At 42.0% G+C, this 24156-nt stretch overlaps 1 protein-coding gene across 4 annotated transcripts; it reads right to left on the minus strand.

The window, feature by feature from the left end:
• Positions 1-18053: 18053 nt before the first annotated feature.
• Armcx3 (armadillo repeat containing X-linked 3) lies at positions 18054-22949 on the minus strand. 4 transcript variants are annotated; one of them, XM_048417845.3, is made up of 5 exons: positions 22792-22949; positions 22183-22261; positions 21808-21875; positions 21482-21553; positions 18054-21039 (listed from the first exon to the last, which is right to left on the minus strand). In XM_048417845.3, exon 5 carries the CDS (start codon positions 20891-20893, stop codon positions 19754-19756), a length of 1140 nt encoding a protein of 379 aa, XP_048273802.1. In that variant the 5' UTR covers positions 20894-21039; positions 21482-21553; positions 21808-21875; positions 22183-22261; positions 22792-22949; the 3' UTR covers positions 18054-19753. The 4 variants fall into 4 exon arrangements, with proteins under 4 accessions (XP_048273802.1, XP_048273803.1, XP_085541203.1 ...); XM_048417846.3 differs by having other exon boundaries at positions 21808-21912; XM_085685077.2 differs by having other exon boundaries at positions 22183-22289; positions 22792-22942.
• Positions 22950-24156: the final 1207 nt, after the last annotated feature.

Consider the following 24156-nt stretch of genomic DNA (forward strand, 5'->3'; position numbering starts at 1 on the left):
CCTCTATTGAATGAAAAATGAATCAAGACAGAAATAAAAAATTAAAAGAATTCAATTAAAATGAATACACAACATAGTCAAACTTATGAAACACAATAAAAGTGGTGCTAAAGCCCTAAGGGCCTACATTAAAAAAAAAACAGAGAGAGATCTTATACTAGCAACTTTATAGCATATCTGAGAGCTCTAGAACAAAAAGGTTTAGTCACACCCAAGGGAGTAGCCTGCAAGAAATAATCAAACCGAGGGCTGAAATCAATAAAATAGAAGCAAAGAGAACAATACAAAGAATCAGTGAAACAAAGAATTGGTTCTTCGAGAAAAATCAACAAGATTGGCAAACCCTTATCCAAACTAACCAAAAGAGAGAGAATATCAAAACAAACAAAATGAGAAACAAAAAGGGGGACGTAACAGCAGATACTGAGGAAATTTAGAGAATAATAAGAACATACTTTAAAAATCTATACTCTACAAAATTGGAAAATCTAAAAGAAATGGATATTTTTGATAGGTACCACTTACCAGAGTTAAATCAAGATCAGATAAACAATAAACAATTTAAATAGAAGTATAATCCCTAGTGAAATAAATGCAGTCATTAAAAGTTTCCAAATCAATAAAAGTCTAGGTCAGATGATTTTAGCACAAAATTCTATCAAAGAATTTTGAATTTTATTTCAAAGAAGGGTTAATACCAACACTCTTCAAATTATTTTACAAAAAAGTAGCAGAAGTAATATTTCTCTATTCGTTTTATGAGGCCACAGTTATCCTGATATCCCAAACCACATAAAGACTCAACAAGGAAAGAGAATTGTGGACCAATTTCTATTAGGAATATACATGCAAAAATACTCAATAAAATAATTGCAAACTGAATCTAAAACACATCAAAAAGGTGAACCATAATCAAGTAGGCTTCATCCCAGAGACACGGGGATGGTTCAGTATATGAAAATCGGTCAATGTAATCCACCATATAAACAGGCTGAAAGACAAAAGAAAAGATTATCTCATTAGATACAGAAAAGCCCTTGACAAAATACAACACCTCTCTGTAATAAAAGTCCTGAAGAGATTAGGAATAATATGGACATATCTTACCATAATAACTTTAATTTAAAGCAAGTTTATAGTCAACATCAAATTAAATGGAGAGAAACTCAAAGCAATTCCACTAAAATCAGAACAAGACAAGGTTATCCACTCTCTCCATATCTATTCAACATAATTGCAGTTCTAGCTAGAGCAATAAGACAACTGAAGGAGATAAAGGAGATGCAAATTGGAAAGGAAGAAGTCAAAGTATTATATAAATCCACACAAGTATGGACACCCAAACGTATTTATTTGTTTTTATTTATCTATTTGTTTATTTATTTTTTACATTCTTATCACAGTTTCACCTCCCTCCTCTCCTTCCAGCCCCTCCAGTACCTCCCTTTACCCCCTCATCCACCACTTCTCCGTTTCTCTTCAGAAAAGGGCAGGCCTCCCATGGATATCAACCAACCGTGGTATATCAAGTTGCAGTGAGACCAAGCACCTTTCCCTCTGTTAAGGGGCAGCCCCTGTTCCCCTTGTTAGTAGTCCCACAAAAAGACCAAACTACACAACTGCAGTGTGAGTTTTGATTTTAAAAACCAGAAATATACATGGAAAAAAAAAGAAAAACAGTATCTTCAACAAATGGTGCTGATCAAACTGAATGACCACATGCAGAAGAATACAAATGGATACATAAATATCACATTGAATGAAACTCGGGTGCAAGTGGATCAAAGGCCTCAACATAAAACCAGATACGCTGAACCTGTTACAAGAGAAAGTGGGGAAAAACCTTGAATACATTGGCACGGGGGGGGGGGGGGCAACTTCCTGAACGGAACACTAATAATGCCAGCACTAAGACCTAAGATCAACAATTAATAAAATGAGACTTCATGAAACTGAAATGCTCTGTAAAGCAAAGGACACTATCAATTGGACAAAGCGGCAGTCTACAGAATGGGAATAGATTTTTACCAACTCCACATCTGACAGGGGGGTAATATTCAAAATATATAAAAAACTCAAGAAACAAAATATCAAAAAACAAAATAATCCTATTTTAAAATGAGTTCCAGATATAAACAGAGAACTCTCAATAGAGGGAACTCAAATGGCTGAGAAACACAAGGAAATGTTCAACATCCTTAGTTTTCAGGGAAATGTAAATTAAAACCAGTCTGAGGTTCCATTTAACACATATCAGAATGGCCAAGATCAATAAAAGAAGTGACAGCTCATGCTGGCAAGAATGTGGAGAAAGGGGAACATTCCTTCATTACTTGTGGGAATGCAAGCTTACACAACAACTATCTAAATCAATATGGTAGCTCCTTAGAGGGTTGGGAATCGATCTACATCAAGACTCAGCTATACCACTCTTGGGCATATACCCAAAGAATGCTCCATCCTACCACAGAGACGCTTTTAACAACGTTCTATCAAGCTTTATCCATAAAGTCAGAAACTAGAAACAACATAGATGTCCCTTAACAGAAGAAAATGTGGTAATTTACACAATGGAGTATTACTTGGTTGTTCTAAAAAAATGACAGCATGAAATTTGCAGGCAACTGGATGGAACTAGAAAAAAAATCATCCTGAGTGAGGTAACCCAGAAACCAGAAAGATAAATATAGCATGTATTCACTTATAAGGGGATAATAGTCATTAAGTAAATGATAACCGAGCTACAATATGTAGACCCAGAGAAATTAGGTAAAGAGGAGGGGACTAGGGGTGATGCAGGGATCTCCCTAGGAGGGGGAAATAGAAAAGAGGTTTTTGGCCAGCTGGGGATAGGCAAGGATGGAAGCCAGGGATCAGGTGGGGGAGATGGGGTGAAAAGAGTGTGGGGAGAGATAGCTGGAATTTGGGGGGTACTTGATAGATGGCATAGAAAACTAGTCCAGTAGAAACTTCCAGGGATCTATGAAGATGGTCCCAATGAGGACTCCTAGTAATGGGGGATACAGGGTCTCAACAGGCCATCTCTTATAGCCAGGTAAAACTTCCAGTGGCAAGGCTAGGTTGTATTCAGTTCAGATGTTGGCCTAGGGGTCCCAGGGAAATCACTAAACAACCTAAGCTGTTGCTAAGGCATAAGGTTGATCTCCAAAAAATGACAATGGAGTCCCATTGCTGAGGACAGCACCCATACAACTCATTAAACATGAAGAAGTCAAGCTGGTACCAACATTGTATGGGAAGGTACTCTGCAAGCTACAGAAAGAGAAATGTGGACACCAACTCAGTCACAAAACCTTTGACCTATAATCTGACCTGCCTGTATAACACGCTAGGGAAATGGTGGCCTAAAACTTGTGGAAATATCCAACCAATGTCTGCTTTGACCTAAGACCCACTCCACGAGAAGGAGCCCACACAGGACATTGCTTGAGTAACCAAGAACCAGAGACTAGATAGACCAGAGATCTAGCATAAAGCCAAACACTACTGATAAATCAATAAAATGATTCCTAATGATATTCTGCTATACTCATATACAAGTGCTTTCTCCGGTCATCATCAGAGAGGCTTCCTCCTGCAGCAGATGGGAACAGATGCAGAGACCCACCGTTATGTGAAGAGAATCTAAATTGAATGTCTCCACAAAATCCCTCCTCTCAGAGCTCAGAGAATCCAGTGGAAAAGGAGGGGGAAAAATTTTAAGAACCAGAGGGGATAAAGGACCCCAGGAGAACAAGGCCCTCTGAATCAACTAAGCAAGGCACATATGAACTCACAGAGACTGAGGCAGCAAGCACAGGGCCTGCTTGGATCTGCACCAGGTCCCACATATATATTATAGTATTAGCTTAGTATTTTTATGGGACTCATGATGTGAGAATGAGTGGGTCTTGTGCCTGAGCTTGGTACTCTTTTTCTCCTGCTGGGTTGCCATGCCCAACTTCAATATGATATTTTTTACTTCATCTTATTATATTTTATTTTGTCATATGTGGTTGTCATCTCTTAGAAGCCTGTTTTTTTCTAGAGAGAGACATATCTGAAGGGAAGAGGAGGTAAGGAGGAACTGGGAGGGATAGAGGGAGGAAAAACTATAATTGGGATATACTATATGAGAAAAGACTTTATTTTCAAAAACAAAGAAAAAAGTAAAAATAACATATGGACAATGTACAGGGAGGAAGAGGGTAAGCAAAAGGTTAGGATAATAGATGGTGGGTGGTGAGGGGAGTTATGGGGGAAATTTCAGCTAGGTACAATGAAAATACAATCAAATCCATTGTTTTGTATGGTAACTTAGATTAATTAAAAACAAAGCAAAAAGAAACAAAAAGTATAACTGTGGGGATTTGAATAAGAATGATCACTATTCTTATGGTATACATAAAATGTTGTCATTCCTGAGTGTCGGCAGCAGGCAGCAGACCATGAGATCATGGTGGGCCATGGTGGGCCATGAAGGCAGATGGTCCCAGGCAGGGAGCCACGCAGCGGGTGAGAGACAGAAATGTATAGGCACACCATGCAGAGAAAGTGGGTATTTATTTGATGGGTTATGGAGGGGAAAGGAAAAGGAGTGAAGGGGAGAAGGGAGAAGAGTAAGAGAGGCAGAGAGAGAGAAAGAGAAACAGAGAAAAAGAGGGGGATAGAGAGAACTGGGGAGAAGGGAGAGAGGCAGAAACTGCCTCTTTGGGAGAAAGACTGAAGGAGGAAGAAACTCAGGCTGGAAGTGGAAGGGAAATCTGCTTGCCTCAGCAGATAGGGGGGTGGAGCTTGTCTCTTAAAAGGCCAGAACAGATCATTACATTCCCATCTCTTTTTTATAATAACAAGGCAGGAGTTTAGGCACAACAGGTTAAAGGAATTGGGGCGGTGGATTCTCAAGACTGCTTCTGGCTTATTTGTGGGTGTCATCTTGAAGAGAACTTGAGAAAGCTGGGTGCTGGTCACATCCTGGAATAGCTGATCTTTTGGCTCCTGTCTGGTGTTTGTAGTATGGAAATGTCTGGTGTCTGGTGTTTAAGATATTGACAGAACAGAGGACAAAGTTAAGTTTAGGAAAAAATAATTAGGATCAGGGAATTGAGAGGGGTGTATCTGACCTATTTAAGGTGGATCCTTCAATTCGACTCCCTGGAACTCACAAGAATTCTTTGGGTTTGTAAAAACGTAAGTTTTAAACAGCAGTATATTTATATCAGAATGACTGTGACAAGATATTTTTGCATAATGAAAAGTATCTTTAAGACTATGCAAGACAGTGGGAAAGAGAAATTTGATAGTGTGTACTTGTCCTCACACCTTTATAACTTGCAGATACACACCTTAATATCTTGTATTTGTATTTTGCTGAAATTTGTTTGGGGAGATTATCCTTTTAAACTGATCAAACCTCTGATGTCAAACTGCATCAGAGATCTTTGAGAAGGATAAATTTACTTGAGTTATTAACTAAAAAATGATAGAGAATTTACTTGGTTTACACCTAGAGCTACTCCTCAGGGTCCTCCATGGTTGCTGAGGGTCATATTTGTCTTTTGCTCTATAGTGCAGGGTCTGCCAGGCTCCAGAAGATCCTGTGGGTTACGAAATTTGTAGGAAGACAACTCTATCTTGACCTGAGCAGCTAGGCTGTCAATTCCAGCAATTCTGTACACTCTCTGGTGATTTTCAGTTTAGAAGAAAGGCAGTTTTTCCCAATGGTCAGTGCTTGACTGTTGAAACGAATTGTGGATGGACATTACTTTGTGCCCATTTGTCTTCTGTCTTCTTTGGAATAAATAGAGTGCTGCTGCTAGGAGCCAACCTGTCTCTTTTTGTTATGGTAAGATTTTTAATAATTAAGCATTTAAATGCCATATTCCCCAGATCTCTGAGCAGTTAAGGGCTGCTTACAAGATATAGATGAGTTATAACTACAGTAGAACTGAGTCCAAGCTTGACTGTACTGGCTCTCAACTTAACAGGTGATATTTATACTTGTAAAAGACAGAAAGAAGAAAAAAAAGTGCTTCCAATAGAAGTTTAATGGTAGAACTGACAATAGTAGAGAACAGCTTAATATATTTTAAAGCAGGGATAGATTAAATATACTGTATTTTTGCAAGAGACTTAAAAGTCACACCAATTTAAAACATGAGACTTATTGCTTTGTAGTCTGGAATTTGATAAAAATGAACAGACAATTATAACATTTAATAGCAAACATAGGTGCATTTAAGTTACATGTATGCACACACACACAGAGTAAACAGGAGTTGGGCAAAGTGGATGCTTTTGATGGGCCCTACCAAAGGCACAAAACACACATGCAACAGAGTCAGCACTGGGTAACCAGGCAGGGAATACTTCAGTAAAGATGGCAGGACTTTGTCACCTGACCTGGCTCTCAGTTAAGATGGCAGTGAAGTTACCTGACCTCAGTTAAGATGGTGGTAAGGTTACCTGACCTTAGTCAAAATGGTGGCGGTCATGTGTTGGATGGAGAAGTCAAGTTTTTTGAGCCATGGGAGTTTTAAACATAATAATAAGAGAGACCTAGAGGTGTGATCCTCCGTATTGCCAAGCCGCTGCACTACAAGCCACAGTGGGAAGCAAAGACTGGAATTGAAAACAGCTGTCTTGTAGATCCAACTAATCTTTTTGGTTTCCGTGGGACGAGCAGTAGCGGTGGCAGGGATAGTTTGAGGAAATGCGGAGGCAGCAGGACACAGGCAGAGCATTTATGGGCAAATGGCTGATAGTTTGAGGGTTTGTATTCCATAGCTGAAAAACGTGAAAACTTGCAAAAAACAAAAAAATAAAAGCAAACGAACACTGCAGGGCCTATAGGATGATGTCTCCTCTCTATAGGCAGGGTTTTGATGAAACAGTGACACCGCAAAACCTACAGAAAAATATTCTCTACAGGCAGGGTGTTGTTCCAGTCTGGGTAACTCGGAAGCCAGAGAGGCTAGAGGCCACTTTGAGCAGTCTCTCACAGCGGGAACCACTTACAAGTGGTTCAAAAGAAAAGAAAAGAAAAGAAAAAATCTTAGGGATGCCAGGCTCCAAAACGAATGCACTGCTCAGTGTGTGCAGTGCTAGCGTGGGAGGACTATCCTGGGTCATCTGATTGTGTTTTTAGCTATGGGAAGCAACCAGAGATGAAGGGTTCGGTTTTAACTGTGAAAGTTGTAGTTGGGGGCTTTCCCCCCATTTCTAGGAACACCAGAAGATTGCCAGGAGCTCAGTGGTCAATCTCTTGGGTTTGGAGAAATGGCTAAGCTGACCAGAATGGGAAAACTTGCCAATTGAAGCCAGTGGTGTGCATAGAGGTCACGCTCAGGCAGATGGAACACAGTTGTTGTGGGAAAAAAAACAGGTTCCTAAGGCCAGGGTTCCATGTGTCCTCAGCTGGCCCACCTATGGACAGGAGGGAATGTGGAGAGAGCCTGGCTGAGTCACAGAGCACTAATGTTATGGTAAAATGATAACGGCACCAGCCCAAGGTGCCCATGGGCCACAAGGGGCAGTGTGCCATGAGAAGCAGCAAGTCCCAGTCAGGGAGCCACATGGTGGGTGAGAGACAAAGATCTATTAGGCATACCATGCAGAGAAAGTGGGTGTTCATTTAGTGAGTTATGGAGAGGAAGGAAAAGGAGGGAAGGGAGAAATGAGAAGAGCAGAGAGAAAGGCAGAGAGAGAGGGGGGGGGAAAGAGATGGGGGGAAGGAGAGAAGTAGGGAGAAGGGAGAGAGGCAGAAGCTGCCACTTCAGATGAGAGACAGAAAGTGAAGAAACTCAGGCTGAAAGTGGAAGGAATATCTGCTTGCCTCAGCGGATGGGGTAGGGGAAGTGGGCAGAGCTTGTCTCTTAAAGGGACAGGACAGACCATTACACCCACAGCTTCATTCGTTTTAATACTAGATCCCTATTTGGTGGCTATTTGGGAATGATTAGGAGATATGGATATAATGGAGGAGTTGTGCAACTGGGGGTGGGTTTTTGAGGTTTCAAAAGTCCCCTTGGTATGTGGTTTTATCACAGCAATGAAATGTAACTAAGACAATAACCATAAACAAATATCTATAATAACCTTAACTCTGAAAACAAAAAGAACATATTTTGAAAACTGTTTTGAAACACCAAAACAAATAGAACTCAGACATGCGACAAAAACAAGCTATGCTATGACCTAGTAGAACTCCATGTATTAGTTACTTTTCTATTGCTGTGATAAAACAACATGACCAAGGCAACTCAAAGAATGAAGGGTTTATTTGGGGCTTATGGATCCAGAGGAATGAGTATCACCATCACAGAAGGGAAGCATGGCAGCAGGCAGACATAGTTAATGAAGCAGCAACTGAGAGTGTACTTCTGTCTGCAGAGCTGCAAAGAAAAAAAAAACAGAGCATGCACTGGGAAGGGTGGGGAGGTTTGGGGAATCTCAAAGCCTATCTCCAGTGACATGCTTCCTGCAGCAAGGTTAATCTTCCCCAAACAGCTCCATTAACTGGGGACCGAGTATTCAAACATCTAAGTATATAAGGTACTTTCTTATTCAAACAACCACATTCTACAAAGGCAAAAATAATATAACCAGGAGTTTTATCAGTATGATTAGCTGTATTTGAATAAAAAAGAGAACCAGTGAGATGGCTCAGTAGGTAAGGGCACTTGCTATCAAGCCTGGCGACCGGAGTTTGTTACCCAGAATGTACATCCTAGGAGGAAAGAGCTAACTTCCCCAAGTTGTCCTCTGATCTCCACATGCACACCATAATATTCATAATCCACAAGCATACATACTTACAAGAACATGCACATACACAACAAGTAAAAATGTAATAAAATAAATTTTAAAATGACCCATGTAAAACCCTCAAAGAATGAAGAATACTGTTTAAAAACTAAAGGTGAAAATGATAAATAATAAATAATAAAGGAGAAGATAGTTCTGTCAATATGTTGAAAAGACATAAAGTGGGAAATCAACAGCTTACCCTAACAGGCATTGATAGAAATAAAAGGGACTAACAAGTATTGAAAAGATCTTTTAACAAAAATCAATGAGCAATCTTCACGCTAACCACAAAAATGAAAAAAGCACTTCTGATAAAACCAGAAACAAGTCATTGTCACCTTTAATCTGTCCTGACACTCGAGAATACTTTCAGTCAGGCAGTAGTGGGACATGCCTTTAATCCTAGCCTTCTGGAGGCAGAGGCAGGTGGATCTCTGAGTTCAAGACCAGCCTGGTCTACAGACCAAGTTCCCGGACAGCCAGGGCTACACCGAGAAACCCTCTCTCAAATATTCCACTCTCCAACTAAAAAAAGAGAGAACATTTTCAGAGATTATACTTGCAGTAGGATAAGAAAATGACTAGTATAAGAGGGTGCCTGAACTGGCCTTGCCCCATAGCCACACTGATGAACATTTTGCATATCACCATAGAACCTTCATCTGGCGATGGATGGAGATAGAGACAGAGACCCACATTGGAGCACTGGACTGAGCTCCCAAGGTCCAAATGAGGAGCAGAAGGAGGGAGAACATGGGCAAGGAAGTCAGGACCACGAGGGGTGCGTCCACCCACTGAGACAGTGGCACTGATCTAATGGGAGCTCACTAAGGCCAGCTGGACTGGGAGTGATGGAGCATGTGATCAAACCAGACTCTCTGAATGTGACTGTCAATGAAGGCTGACTGAGAAGCCAAAGACAATGGCACTGGGTTTTGATTCTACTGCATGGACTGACTTTGTGGGAGCCCGGTTTGTTTGGATGCTCACCTTTATAGACCTGGATGGAGGGGGAAGGACCTTGGACTTCCCACAGGGCAGGGAACCCTGACTGCTCTTAGGACTAGAAAGGGAGGGGGAGGGGGGAGGGGGAGGGGGGAGGGGAGAGGGGGAGGGGGAGGGAGGCGGGGAGGAGGTGGAAATTCTTAATAAATAAAAAAAAGAAAATGACTAGTATAAATTGAGAAAAGATAAAATTATTTATTTATTCTTAATATGATTGTATGCTAAAATACAAAGAACTGTCTTACAAATTGGAACGTTAATAAAACATAAGATAAGCGTAAAAAGTTATGTCAATAACTTCCTTCTATTATACCAATTTTTGAAAACTAACACACTGAGAACTCCTATGCTAATATTTATACTATTTTTTAAAAGTTTTTCTTAGAAGGACATAAATTACTGGTCCATGGGGGAATCAAGGTATCATGATGAAAAAGTGCACTAGTCACTGATTTAATCATGTAATTATCAACGTCTCTTTAATATTTACTTTTTTCCATTATATGGATTTCTCTGTTTAGGTACAAACCCAGATGATTTTTATAAATTTAACCCTTGCCTGGCAGTGGTGGCACAAGCCTTTAATCCCAGCACTCAGGAGGCAGAGGCAGGTGAATCTCTGTGTGTTCAAGGACAACCTGGTCTACAGAGCAAGTTCCAGGACATCCAGGACTGTTTCACAGAGAAACCCTGTTTCGTAAATAAATAGCTAGCAAACAAATCTAAATGTTTATCAAACCCAGACTTCCAAAGTCTCAACTTCTTAGATCCCTCCTTTTTATATGTTCAAGAATAGCATCTAACTTGTTTTTAGTGAGGTGTCCTACTCTCTTAGGTCACCTCTTAGAACATCTTTTATAAATCATGTCATCTTCATAGTCGCAAGTTAATTCTACTTATTTCCTTAGTTTTAAAACATTTTTGTAGTACACACATAGAACAATGAATCATGGGAATCACGACCTACTGCTATTAATTGCATTCTTTATATTTCAGTGATGCAGAGCAACGCTCTTATGGTGTGCAGTGCATTACAGCTCTATCAAAAGTAGTGAAAGAAGAAGGAGGAGGAGGAAGAGGAGGATGAAGAAGAGGAGGAGGAGGTTTTAGGCATCACCTATGACTAATAGCATGTGAAAAACCCTGTCAAAAAAATGGAAAAATGATTGAGGTTAGAGTTAAGAAATAAAATGAAAAGGGAGAGCAGAGGAAGAGGAAAAAATGAATAGGGAGAGATGTATGACATGTTGATGTAAGGGGTAAAGACTGAGAACAGAACAATGCATAAATTGAGCTCCATTTCTGCTAACAGGCTGAGTGTGGGGCTTCAGATAAGACAAAGGAATAGGAACTGCTGCCACGTCATTTGATGAAGGAAAAGATCAATCAATAAAAGTAATAGTAAGTTCTGTTCCAGAGAGAGAAGGAGAAAATTCACCAAGATGATGATAGAATAGCTGAAATTCAAGAAGCAGATGAATATGCCATGTGGGGTGGGGCAGTCATATATTCTCAGCAGTTGGGAGGCTGAGTCAGGAAGATTAAGAGTTCAAGGCCAGTCCCAAAGACACAGTGAATCAGAGACAAGCCTGAAGTATATGAGATCATGAAACAAAGAAGGTGAAAGGAGAAAAGGAGCAGGGAGAGAGAGAGGAAATGAGAAGGGGGAGAAAAGGTTCAATAGAGTTCCGGAAAGAAACCAAGCCAAACATAGCTCCAGGGGAAAGACTCCGTTGTGGGGAAAAGAGAACCAGAAACCTCATCGGGAAGGTATGCTAAGTAGTCCAAGGTAAGAAAAACAAGTGTCAGTTCTACCTTTGGGACAAGCCCAGGGCCCTCCTAAGCCTCCAACCTAGATTCATGTTTCAAGGAGACAACCACTTCTCTGGTGGATAGGTCATAAGTAGAGAAGGATCTCATTTTCTTATTGCATGACTCGAGGACAGTAACCAAGCTGCCATCTTGAGGAGTAATCTACTGTTTATAAATTACCATGGGTACCTGAGAACAGGGAACACCAAAACTCCAGTGGCACGTAGAATCCTAAATATCATGACCAAAGAAATGCCTCGCCATGACATTTTATAGTCCATATATCAAAAATACAAAGTAAAATAAAACAATATTAATAGCCTTAAGGGGGAAAAAGATACCTTACCTTCAAAGATAAGTGATATAAAATAGAATCAGATATCATTATCAAAAAAGTTATGAATGAAAATAGTGGGGCTGAAGAGATAACACAGTAGTTCAAAGCATTCAGGGCTATCCCAGAGGATCTGAGTTCAGTTCACAGCACCCAAGTTGGACGGCACATAACCACCTCTAACTCCAGCTCCAAGGAGTCTGATATCCTCTTCTGGCCTCTGCAAGCAACCGAATATATATAACTTACACAGAAATAGACATGGTTTTTTTTTAATTTTTAAGAAAATGCCTTAACATCAAGGGATAATACATTTCAGTTACTAAAATTAATTGCCAACAAAGATCTTTTCAAAGTGATGGAGAAGAAGTATATTTCAAGCCAGCAGAAATGAAGGCAGTTATTGACCACTAAGCCAGCACTAGAGAAGAAATGTAAATGGGAATTATAGACAGAGAAAGAAGACAGCCTCAATTTTGACAGCACATGAGAGAACAAATGAACAGAAAAAAAGATAGAAAGCAATCCATCATGGCCAGCATACTAAAGCAGCATACCCCCAATTCCAATCGGAGAAAAAAAACAAACAATAACCTATCGTAAGAGCAATGAACATAATTATATAATTACAGGAATTAGAAAACAGTTCTTGATAATTGCCCTAAATAAAGACAGCCTCAGCTCACCTATAGACTACAATGAAAAAAGCCAACCATGTATTGTCTCAAGAAACCACACCTCCCAGACAAAGAGACCAGAGACTGAGTCAAAGGATAAGGATAAGTCAGTCTGCCAAGAGGATGGATGCTAAAAGCAGGATGAAGTAGCTAATCTGCTGGCTAATAAAGTAGTTTTCAAGGGAAAATTGGTCAGAAATGACAACAAGGGACACTACCTACCAATAAAGGGAACACTTCAACAGTTGACTATTACAATTGCAAATATGTATACACAAATGTTGGAGCTCAAAAATTCATAAAACAAATATTATCAGGATAAAAGATCACATAGGGCCTTGACTGCCCCACATGCAGGCCCCTCTCACTCCATAGCTAACCTCTCCACCTAGACAAAGTCTGCACATCCTTTTCTAGAGTCCAGCAGGTTAAGTCCACCTGATCCTTCCTCCACATACAACCTCCAACCCAGATCTACCTCCAAACTCCATCATACTCAACAGCCAAGTCCCTTGTGTGTACCAGATTTCACTCCACCTAAACCAAATCCAACCTCTAGGCCCAACCCGATCTGCGTATCCTATTTTCTGCCCCAACCTGTTCCATCCATATTAGACACACAACTAACAAAAGAAATTCACATGCTCAGATCTCATCACAAAAATACATACAATATGAAAAGTTGAAACATTGTCCCCCCAAACCCAACAATCATGTAAAAATGTTTTCCAATATCCTTAATGAACATAGATTCAAAAATGCTCAACAAAATACTTGCAAACCAAATCCATACATCAAAAGAATTATCCACCATAGCCAAGCTGGAGTCATCCCTGAGACACAGATAAGGTTTGATATATGCAGCTCAATAAATGTAATAAACCATATAAATGAACTTAAAGACAAAAATCACATGATATCTCAATAGACACCAAACAAAAAAACCTTTGGCAAAATCTGTCATCCCTTCATGCTAAAAGTACAAGAGAATGTATGGATATAGGGAAAATACCTCACCACAATAAAAGCTCCATATGAGAAACTCACAGCCAACATCATCTTAAATGGAGAGAAACGTGAAACAACCTCATGGAAGTCGGGACCGAAAGAGGGGTATCCACTATCTCCACTCCTTTTCACTATTGTGCCCACAGTCCTCGCTGGAGCAGTAAAGCAAGAGAACAAAATGATGGGGATACAAATAGCGAAAGAAGTCAAACTATCCCAATTTGATGATATAATAGAGATCCCAAAAATTCTTCCAGAAAATTTCTAGAAACAGCAAGTCAATTCAGCAATGTGGAAGAACACAGAGTCGACTTACACCAATCAGTAGTCTTTTTATACACAAAAAAGCAAACAAAGAAAGAGGTCATGGACAGAATCCCATTCACAATAACCTCAAAGAAAATAAAATCTTGTGAATAAACCTAAGCAAGGTGCTGAAAGACCTCCATAATGAAAGCTTTAAACCTCAGGAGAAAGGGGCAGAGAAAGACCCTAGGAAGTGGAAAGATAGCCCATGCTCACGAATTACTAGACTTCACACTGTGAAAATGACCATTCTACCAAAAAAAAAAAAAGATTCACAGGTGTTAGGAAAATAGAAATTAAAAATACTTTGATGTTTCATCTTACCCCAGTCAGAATGGAAACAAAATCAACAAAACAAACTACAACAAATGCTGGAGAGGATGCTGGGGTGGGGAAGAACCTTCATTTACTGCTGATGGCATCAGAAACTGGTACAGCCATGCTAGAAAACAGTAGCGAACTTTCAACAGCAAAATAATAAATACAAGCTACCATATAACCCAGTCATACCACTACAATATGTCCAAAATACTCTACATCCTACTCTACAGATACTTGCTCAGTCATGTCCATTGTTGCTCTATGCACAATAGCCAGGAAACAGCAGCAACCTCAATGTCCTTCAGCTGAGAAATTCACAGTGAAAATGTGCTACACATGCAGTATCAATCAGAAAAATGAAGATCTGCAGGCGAATGGAACTTGACGAGAAAAGAGTAAGTGAAGGGACCCAGACTCAGAAAGAATAACAGTGCGTGCTCTCTCATTTGAGGCTCCTACCTCCAAATCTTCAGAAGTGAGGGTGTAACCAGGAATAACTGCAGAAACCAGGAAAGTAAAAAGGGACCATTTGGGGGAGAAAGAGGAGGAGTAATAGGGAGGGGAATAGCAAGGTACACGTGATCTGAAGGAGAAAGGGGGAAAACGGTGGATTTGAATAGGGAGCGAGAGGCAGAGATACAGAGGAAGGTGGGCAAAAGTAATAATAAGAATGCCCGAAAATATCATAAGCACTCACAGTATTAATTACCTAACAATATCTTAGTTACTTAATAACTAAGTACTAATAATACTTAGTCAATGTATACAAATACACACATAGTTTCAATGAAATTTTCCATCTAGACTGACAATGCCACCTACCATGAGCCAAAGACCACCTAACCAAAACCTCAACATGATGCTTGAAAAGCCTTTTGGAGTTGTTGGGCAGTGCTCTCCAACAGCCTCCCCAAAACGTTAGAGGCCATTGCTTTCACCTTCGGTTGCCACACTATACATATCAGACACAGAGCTCCGAGGCCCCTGTGCTGAAACTGATCTGAAAGCGTCCTTCCTGTGGACTAGCTTTCCTGGTATCAGAAGCTGGTGCCACGTGATAGCTTCCAAATGAGGGGGAAGCAACAAATGGTTCTACCTAGCTAAAAGAGAGTATGTATCCCTCAATTTCTAACAACCAGTGCTTTTCATTTATTTTGCCATAAAACTAACGTGCACTGAAGTTTTTCCTGTACTCCAGAAGCATGTAGGCAGGCAAAGGTTATAATTATGTTTGAGGAGAATTGTGTTTTTAGCTTTTGGTTACAGTTACTGGGTTTTAACAGCACGGCAGTGTCTGTGGCAAGCATGATGCACCAGGCTGTCTCACCTAGACAGCACCAACATTTATCTAAGTTAGGTAACTTTCCTGAGTGCTAAATAAACCATACATCCCTGTGATCATTTCAATTCTAATCTAGATCTTATTCTCTTAGGGAAAGAACATTCAGAACAGCAGATTCTACAGATCTGATATGTTTGAGTCTATTTCGCACAGTAATAAATTATCGTTCCGGACTTTATTTTCAAAAGGAAGTCCCATTTTATTTGACAACATGCTATACCCTCTGCAAGCTCAGCTAGGCTCAGTAAATGAGGAGGCCACAAGCTCAAACAAAGCTGCCTTTATTAGAGCTCCTCTTTCACCTTTCAGGATGGTAATGGTAGGCCCACTCTCAAAAAGGGATCAAATTACAGTTGCAGGAACCTATGCAGGCAGAGTTAGCCCTCCACCAGGACTTCCATCCCTGGCCTTCCCTCCCAATCCTCCCACACCCCTCTTCAAGCACACACATTGCCCAAGCTCTCAACACAAACCTGACAAGGCCCCATTGGAGAGGGTGAAGCACTGTAGGTTGTAAATACCCCTTCCCTGCCCCCACCTCGCCCTTAGCCTAAGTACACAGGAGACCTACAACAGAGCTGAGACTGCTCTGGCTTAAAAGCAAGGAAGAGCCACAACTTAAACAGACAAACCAGGGACAAACTTCAGTCTGGGATGCGCTGTAAATGTAATGTAAGCAGCCAGCAGGAAAAAATAATCTTATGTTTTCGCTATGTTCAAAGCCACTCTCCAGAGAACCTAGCAAAACCAGAGAGTCAAGAACATGAAATGCATGTCACCTACATCATTTGTCTACCCCACGCTGGAGTTTCTTTAGAAACAAGGTTGATGAAGAATGAATTAAAGAAAGAAAGCCTGTTTCCTGAGCCTTGCAAAGTTCGGCTTTGTGGGGAGTGGGGATGATTTAACCTATTGAGCCCCATTCTTAGAAAATTATCCTTGAGTGCACATTTAGATGAACACAGATCCGAAAACTGTTTGATTTGAAAATCAAAATAGCAGGCTATCCCCTGAGTCTCTTAACATCATCCCTAAAAGAGAAGAAACTGACTTCTCCCTGACCTGCCCCACAGACAGTCACAGCCCGGGATCCTGCTCTTCCTAAAATGACTGAGAGCTTCAACCTTCCAGGGAAACGCTGGGACGTCAGGAAGTGGCCTGGCCACACCCCACACTAGGCTCACCCAGCACTTGCCCAAATAGTGTGTTACTCAACCTAAAATGTACAAGGCACGGGGGCATAAAAATGAATGCAGAGCACACAGGGTAACAACAAGCCAAGAATATTTCCTTCTGTGGCCGTCCTGTTCAAGAAGGGTTCAAAAAATCAGAGTTATTTTATGGTCACCGCAATGACAATTATTGTGTATATAAAATGCCTTACGTGGATGCACTGTGTCATCAAAATTAAAGGCACCCCTGAGAGGCAGAACAGAACAGACTGACTACCTCCAATTAACTCCCAGGGGACAGTAGAGAAAGAAGTGTGAGAAAAGGAGAGAAGGAGGGAGGCAGGGAAGGAGGGAGAGGAGCGAAAGGGACAAGGAGTAAGTAACACGGAGAAAAGCAGCAGAGGATGCCAGGCAGGAGTGTGCCTACAACACTGGGGCTTCTCATTATTTCGTTCGCCCGGTAATAAGCAAGACACTCTGAGTCTCAAGCTCGGCATGGTTTAATCGGAGCACCGCTGTGTCTGTGTTCATGCTACGTAACTAAGTTGAGGGACATCTTTCTGCTCCTCGCCTTTATTTTCTCAAGCATCTCGAAGGACAGTTATTTGTGGGGGAGGGGGTGATAAGAAAATATAAAACAGGCTGACTAAATTCTGTGCTTCTCTCTCCAGCTGCTAGTTTCTTATTTAGTTCTTTTAGGCATCCAGACCCCTGTCCTCAGTTTTCATCTAACTTCTGACATCTCTCAGGCTTTTATTTGCAGCCTAGGCGTCTTCACTGAAAGCAGGACTAATTCATTCAAACGCTAATGCGGTATCTGAATATCACACAAACACTTCAAATTCCATTTGTTTTAAGTGGATCTGCTCCCGCCCTGGTCATAACAATCCTTTTTATGCTACTTAGCACAGGCAAGAATAATTTTAACTTCATTTCTTATCATCCTCTAAAGAACTATCAAATGAACTATACATAAATGACTTCGTATGGTGACCATTTCCAACAACTTGAAGCCAACCAGTCCCTTGTCCTGCTACAGACATTGGAGGGCATATGTGAAAACCTGGAGCCCAACCTAAATCACAACTAGACCGAAGAGTGCACCATTTCCTGGTCACATTCAAATCAGGAGAGCATCCTCACACCAATGAGGAACATGTCATGAAGGCAGGAGAGATCATGGCTGAGGTGTCACTTTTAGCCGTGGAACATTTTGAGAAATTATTTCTACAGGTTCCTTGCAAGAATGACAGACCTCTACACAGTAATCACTTAATAAATGTTAACCTTTATTATTATCATTATTATTTATTAAATGACACTGAAACATAGGATGCCCCAGCAAAATGAAAGTTAACCAAGACCCATCAACACTACATTCTGGGTAGTACTTAAAGGTACTCACATTTCTTAATTAACTGCTGCTATATGCAAGAATAGTGTAGCTAACTTGCATAAGTTCTCTCATTCAAATCTGATAGTCAGCCTTATCTTCACCATCACCTCTCATTCTGAGGTTGAACCGTCAGACCACCTCATTTGGGGCCTAGATATTTTCCTCTCAGTACGCATTCAAATTAGTCACCTGCTACATTCCCCCCATACTTTGCCTTTTCCAGACCTTTCTTAAAAATCAGTATTAATTTTTGATAAATAAAAAAACATAGATGAGTAAGTACAAAAAGTAAGTATCACTCATTATCTGTCATCCAAATATAACTCTTAGTACTACTGGGTGTATATAATTCCATAGATTTTAGTGTCTTTTTAAACATGATTTAAACTTCCCCCCACAAATATGTAATCATACTCTGAATACTGCTATCTAACTTACCTTGCTCACTTAACAATGTATGATGAGTGTCTTTTTCTAGCAACACTGAGTTCCATCAGCGCATTTATCACACAGCATGGACATTCTTTAACCTACTTAGTCAGTTCAGTGTGTGGAACACTGAAGCTGTTCCCAATGTCACTACCATAAGCCAGTGCCGACAAGAACAGCCTTGCACATACAGTCTCTGCCCAATTATCCATCTATCTCCTTAGGACAAAAGGGTACATATTTTAAGGCTTAATGATATGTATTGCCAAATGCCCATCACCAGAGTTGGAAAGGATGCATTTTGCTACACCATCCTTGATGACACGGTGTGGGGAGGACATTTATATTGACCCCAATTCTTTCCTAGTTAAAATACATTCAACAAGCCTTCTGCAAAGGGTTTCACACAGTTTTCCGAAATTATTTCGTTCTATTTCCCACATTCTTCACTCGAAGAAGGCTATTTTGACTACCATAAGGCTTCCCAAATTAATGCTTTCCTTACATCATTTCTCCTCAACTCTGGTCTCATGGAATGCACTAACTTCCCTACCCAATTCAGGACTCCCTTTCAATGGCTCTGTCCTCCCTAAAGCTTTAACTGACTCATGTAGCCAGCCACCAAAGCCTTTGCCTCTTCTCTGTTCTGAAGGCACACATCTGACAGAATGTATGCTTCAAATGTTCTCAGGGTTTGTTTTACTTTTGGTTTTGTTTGTTTGTTTCTTATCTCTACAACTAGATTATAAACCAAAGGACAGGATAGTTTCTTCTTCTGTTGTTTCTTTCCAGCATTAACATAAATCTTTATTGATGATACACAAATAAAATCGATGCAAATGAAAAAAAGGAGCCTACTTAGGATGAATTGGTTCACTGTCACTTACGTAAAGGAAATAGTAAAAATATCTCAATCTAGGCAGCAAGATAAAAAGCAACAAACATGTTTTCAGGGCAAGTAGTGATATTCATTCATCCAACTTAAACCTGAAGACAAACTCGGTTAAATGTCAGTATCAACAAAACAGCATAATATTTCTTATTTAAAACTGGCAGCTGAAAGGATTCCTTTGCCATATAAACAAGGTGGAGAAAAGGAGTAGTTTACAAGGTGTGCTGCTGCTATGCTACAAAGCCACCAAGTTATTCCTGGCTTTTTGGGAACATACGCTCAGTCAGTTTGGCTGCAAATTTTCCAACTTTTACTTTCACTAGAAAATCCTGGTGGCTTTCTATTCCCAGAACCTTATCGGCACACACTTGAAATTCTTTTAAAAAGAAAAAAAGCGAATCCTCACTAAAGCGATTCTGAGCAGGCTCATTTTCTTCCCATTTGAAATTGTCATTGATGTTCTCAAAAACGATCAGAAGTTTAAGAATAACCTCTTTGTTCTCCTTCTTACTAAAGAAGGAGCCCAGCGAAGCTGGCACTTGAGCCCTGAGCAGTTCTCTAGTCATGGCTGGGTTTTCAGCCAGATTCAAAAGGAGTTTCAAAACCTGAAGTTTGGTTTCTTCATTTCCTGCTGAAAATAAGCGAAAGAAGTCTGAAATGGAATTAGCAAGTATGTGCTGATACTCATTAGTAACAGTCATGTTCGTAAGCAATCTGAGTCCAGCCAGCTGCACGGATGAGTTCAATCGAGAAGTGATTGTGTCATCGCACACTTGATTCATGTATACCTTAAGCCTACGCTGATTTTCAGCATTCACGCTCAAGTTATTTAGGACAATTAAAGCCTTTTCCTTCACGATGGGATCCCGTGTATTGAGAATCTTTGCAACAATTGGGAGACCGCCCAAATCCCGAATAATATCTCTGTTGAATGCATAAGCAGCATTGTTACCTAGAGCAATTAAAGCTGCTTCAAGAATATAAGGCTTTTCAGACATCTCAACCAAACAAAGTACTTTTTGTAACTCTTGAGGGGACAAAACAGTATCATCTGAGTTAGGAGAAGCCCTTTTCTGGACAGCTCTCCGAGCCCTCGTAGCCCTGGCTCTCGCCCTGGCTCTAGCTCTGGTCCCTGCTTCAGTGCCAATCCGGGCCCAAGGTGGGTACCAAACTATACTCTTGCTCTCATTACTGTCATCATCATCATCAGACCAGTCATTATACCTGGCCCCAGAACAGTCCCCAGCATCATCCACATCAGCAGAGCCACCCTCGGCCATTTTCTCCTTGTTCTGCTTTCTTCCTCGGGCCAATCTGTAGATGCAGTAGCAGGCTCCAGCCCCAATCACCAGGCCTGCAGTCACCCAGCCTACTTTCCTGGCGTAGCCCATGCAATCGTCCCTGACAACGGCAGGGACCAGGAAATAGAGTGGCCACTCAAAATAAGGGAAGAGAGCTTCGGGCCTGAGTGTAGGCCTATGGAGAATGATCTTCTTCAGTCACTTCAAAGCTGCAGTAACTAGTTCTGGAGGTAAACCTAGAAAGGGAAGAAGAAAAGAGGGTTTGGCTTTCTCTTCTCTTTGCACTGCCCCATGCAGACAATTGCATGGAGGGGCAAGAAAGTAGTCATTGAATTCTGGATAGAGAATACAAATTGTTGACAAAAGCCTTTATCTCCCTCATTTCAGTCTCTCCCTACACGCCTCTCCTCCCTTCCCCCTACTCTCAGTCACTCTCGCCTCTAAGCACAAAGTCAATTGGCATCCACAAATTTTGCTGGACTCTCATCTGTCACAGGCTCCTGTCTATCTAGCTCCCTCATTCCACTCTCTCCCTACACACCTCTCCCCACTTACCCACAATCCCAGTCCACTCTTGCCTCTAAGCACAAAGTCAATGGCATCCACAAATTTTGCTGGGCTCTCGTCTGTCACAGGCTCCTGTGGTAGCCCCCATGGGACAAGCACCCTTATACTAACCTCCTGGGAGCAAGCAGCTTGGCCCTTCTTCCTTTACTGTGAGGTGTTGCCACGCCCAGCAATCTTTCTGCTCTGCAGAGAGACCAGAAACAGTGAATAAGGAGGGCTTGCTGCAGGGACTGTATATTTTATGCTTGCCTAATTTACCATCCAGGTCTATTAAAACCTCGCTGTGCCATCCATCCAAAACACGCACAGACTTAGCCCCCTCCCCGTCTGAAATGGGTGGGTGTAAGGAAAGAAAGTAGGACTGAGTGAGCCTGACTAAACCCGGACTTATTTCGAACCCCTCCTCCATTCCAGGCTACCCCCACGCCCACACCGACCTCCACTGATCCGGGGTGGGGGAAAAGTTCCTCCCTTGCTTCAAGCAGTACCACCTGCTACAGCAGACCTGCAAGATGACAGATCGAAAACATGGACACGAAGTGCTGTTGAAAGAGAAGGATTATGAACAAACTATCTGATAGGCTTTCCTGCCATCATCCCGCCCCCCCGGCCCCCCCCCCGTCCCTCGCCCCCCGCCCCCCCACCCCCACCCCTGCGAGCACATTCACACACACACACACAGCGCACGCCATTTCTCCACAGTTCGGGGAGTGTGAGAAACACATTTAGACTCAAATCTAAACCTAGATTACCTTTTCTGGTTTTCCCCCTTTTCTACCCCCGCCGCTCCTAGGGTCCCCAGATGGTCTTACCCTCAATTCGACCTTCACCGATCTGGTTAATTTCCTTCCTCTTCTCTTGCCTGGCGTGGTACCACAACCTACAAAAAGACTGGCCACCCGGGAGAAGCTTGGACCCACTAGACAGAGAGCCATGGTAAGGAAGACACGGCCACGGGCAGAAAGACGGGAAACAGCCGCTACAGAGTGCTTGGTGGACGGACCGGTCCCCAGAGAACAAAACTCTTTCCTAATTCGGAGGTCTGGTTGTTAAAGGTTTCCCGCCCGATACTCGGCTCAGGGTTTGGCTGACACATCACATTGCACCCCACGCCGGACCCCATGTCCAGTTTTTCCCCGCCGGCACAGTCTGGTGGACCAGGGGCCAACACCCAGGCTACAGCTCCCTTTCCGGATTGCTGGCCTCCGCCCGCAGCAGATTCCCATCTCCGGATTTCTGGACGCCTGCCCAAACACCCCCTACTCACTGTTTTGCAGAATCGAAATGGGCTGCGGGCGGGACATATATCTTGGAAAGAGGGCGGCAAGTGGGAGAGACGACGGCGGCGCCCCCGGACCTGCGACGGCCTCCGCCCTCCACCCTCCACCACCCCTACTTTATGGAATATCCCAGGCACTGACCTGCAGGGATCCGGGACAATTTCTTTTCCGCCTCCTTCTTTCCTCGGCTGCAGGCCCGCCCGCCCTCAGGGTAATAGGGAGCTGGTACTCAGACGGGAACAACGACCAGGACAAGAAGGACTTCTGCACACGTCAGCTCTTGGTCACGTGAGAGCGACGTCATCCACCAACTCGGATCCCCACTTTCCCCTCCCACCAGCAGTGCGGCAGAAGAGGACCCGCCCCCCTTCATTCCCTCCCCCATACTAGGCCTTGTAACTCTTTCTTCTTTGCGGCTAATCCCATTTTCCTCTAGTTGTGTTTCCCTTCCTTCAATTACCAAAACAGGACAGCATCCTCCCCTGGGGCCACTGGCCACTTGTACTTTTTTTAAAATTGACTCTTCCTTCCCTAAACTCCTGGGACAGCAGCTTCTCCCTCTACCTCCCTTCCTCCAAGCCATGAATATCTACCATTTCCTCTGAAATATAGTCCTAGACCTGAAACGAATAAGTCACCAGAAAAGGAAACCTGGAATGAGAGTATATCTTTTACTTTCTTAATACTTTTTTGGTTATTTTCACCTTGGCTTCCCCTGCTCACAGTCTGCATTCTATTTATGAGGGAAAAATACAATAAAGATACTTCTGACAAGGAAGAATAAGACTAGAGGTGGCAGATCAGTGTTGGGTGATGGTCTCTAAAAGTCCCACATGGCTTACTTCTTGGGAAGTGTGACCCGCTTTACTCAAAGGAATTTTAATATCTTCTGGGGCCTATCACAGACAGAAGCTGAATGAACAGAGCCCAACTTGACTGAACTAATCAGCCTGCCTGGGAATATGCAAATCTTCTGACTGAGCAACAGGTTTTGAAGAGTACAAGTTAGCCAGGACGAGGCTGGGGCTCTCCAAAGCCAGGAACAGGAAAGATCGAGGAGAAATCAAGTCTGTTAGATGAAGAGGTGCACAGACCGACGTGAGATTGCTGTAAAAAGAACACTATGAAATCCTGGGGTACAAACAGAGAACAGCATCTACAAATGAAATAGTGTGTTGCAGGAATACAAAGACCAAGGCAAACATGACCGAACCTGTCATCTAGCAATTAGTGTGAAACCATTGCACTGATCAGCTTGCTGGGCACAATTCACTTGCCATTTTAACTTTCAAAGACAGAAAAGGGAATGAAGCAATTACATCCTCTCATTGTCTAATTTAACCAGGTTTGGTATCCGTCGCTGGCTGCCCAACAAGGTGAACTTAAGACATAGTACAAAAACAAACAATACAATGCAACATGTAAGGTAGCTTTCCTAAACCTAAGCTCTTCGGTGAGAAATATCCTCGTAGTTTAGATACAAGGTTGATATCTGAGGAGAGGTTT

The sequence above is a fragment of the Myodes glareolus genome, chromosome X (assembly GCF_982192425.1).
Source record: "Myodes glareolus chromosome X, mMyoGla1.1, whole genome shotgun sequence".
Taxonomy (NCBI): Eukaryota; Metazoa; Chordata; class Mammalia; order Rodentia; family Cricetidae; genus Myodes; species Myodes glareolus.

Excerpts from the sequence above, each read along its gene's own strand:
- Armcx3 (XM_048417845.3), bottom strand. The coding sequence starts at position 20,893 with ATGGGCTACGCCAGGAAAGTAGGCTGGGTGACTGCAGGCCTGGTGATT.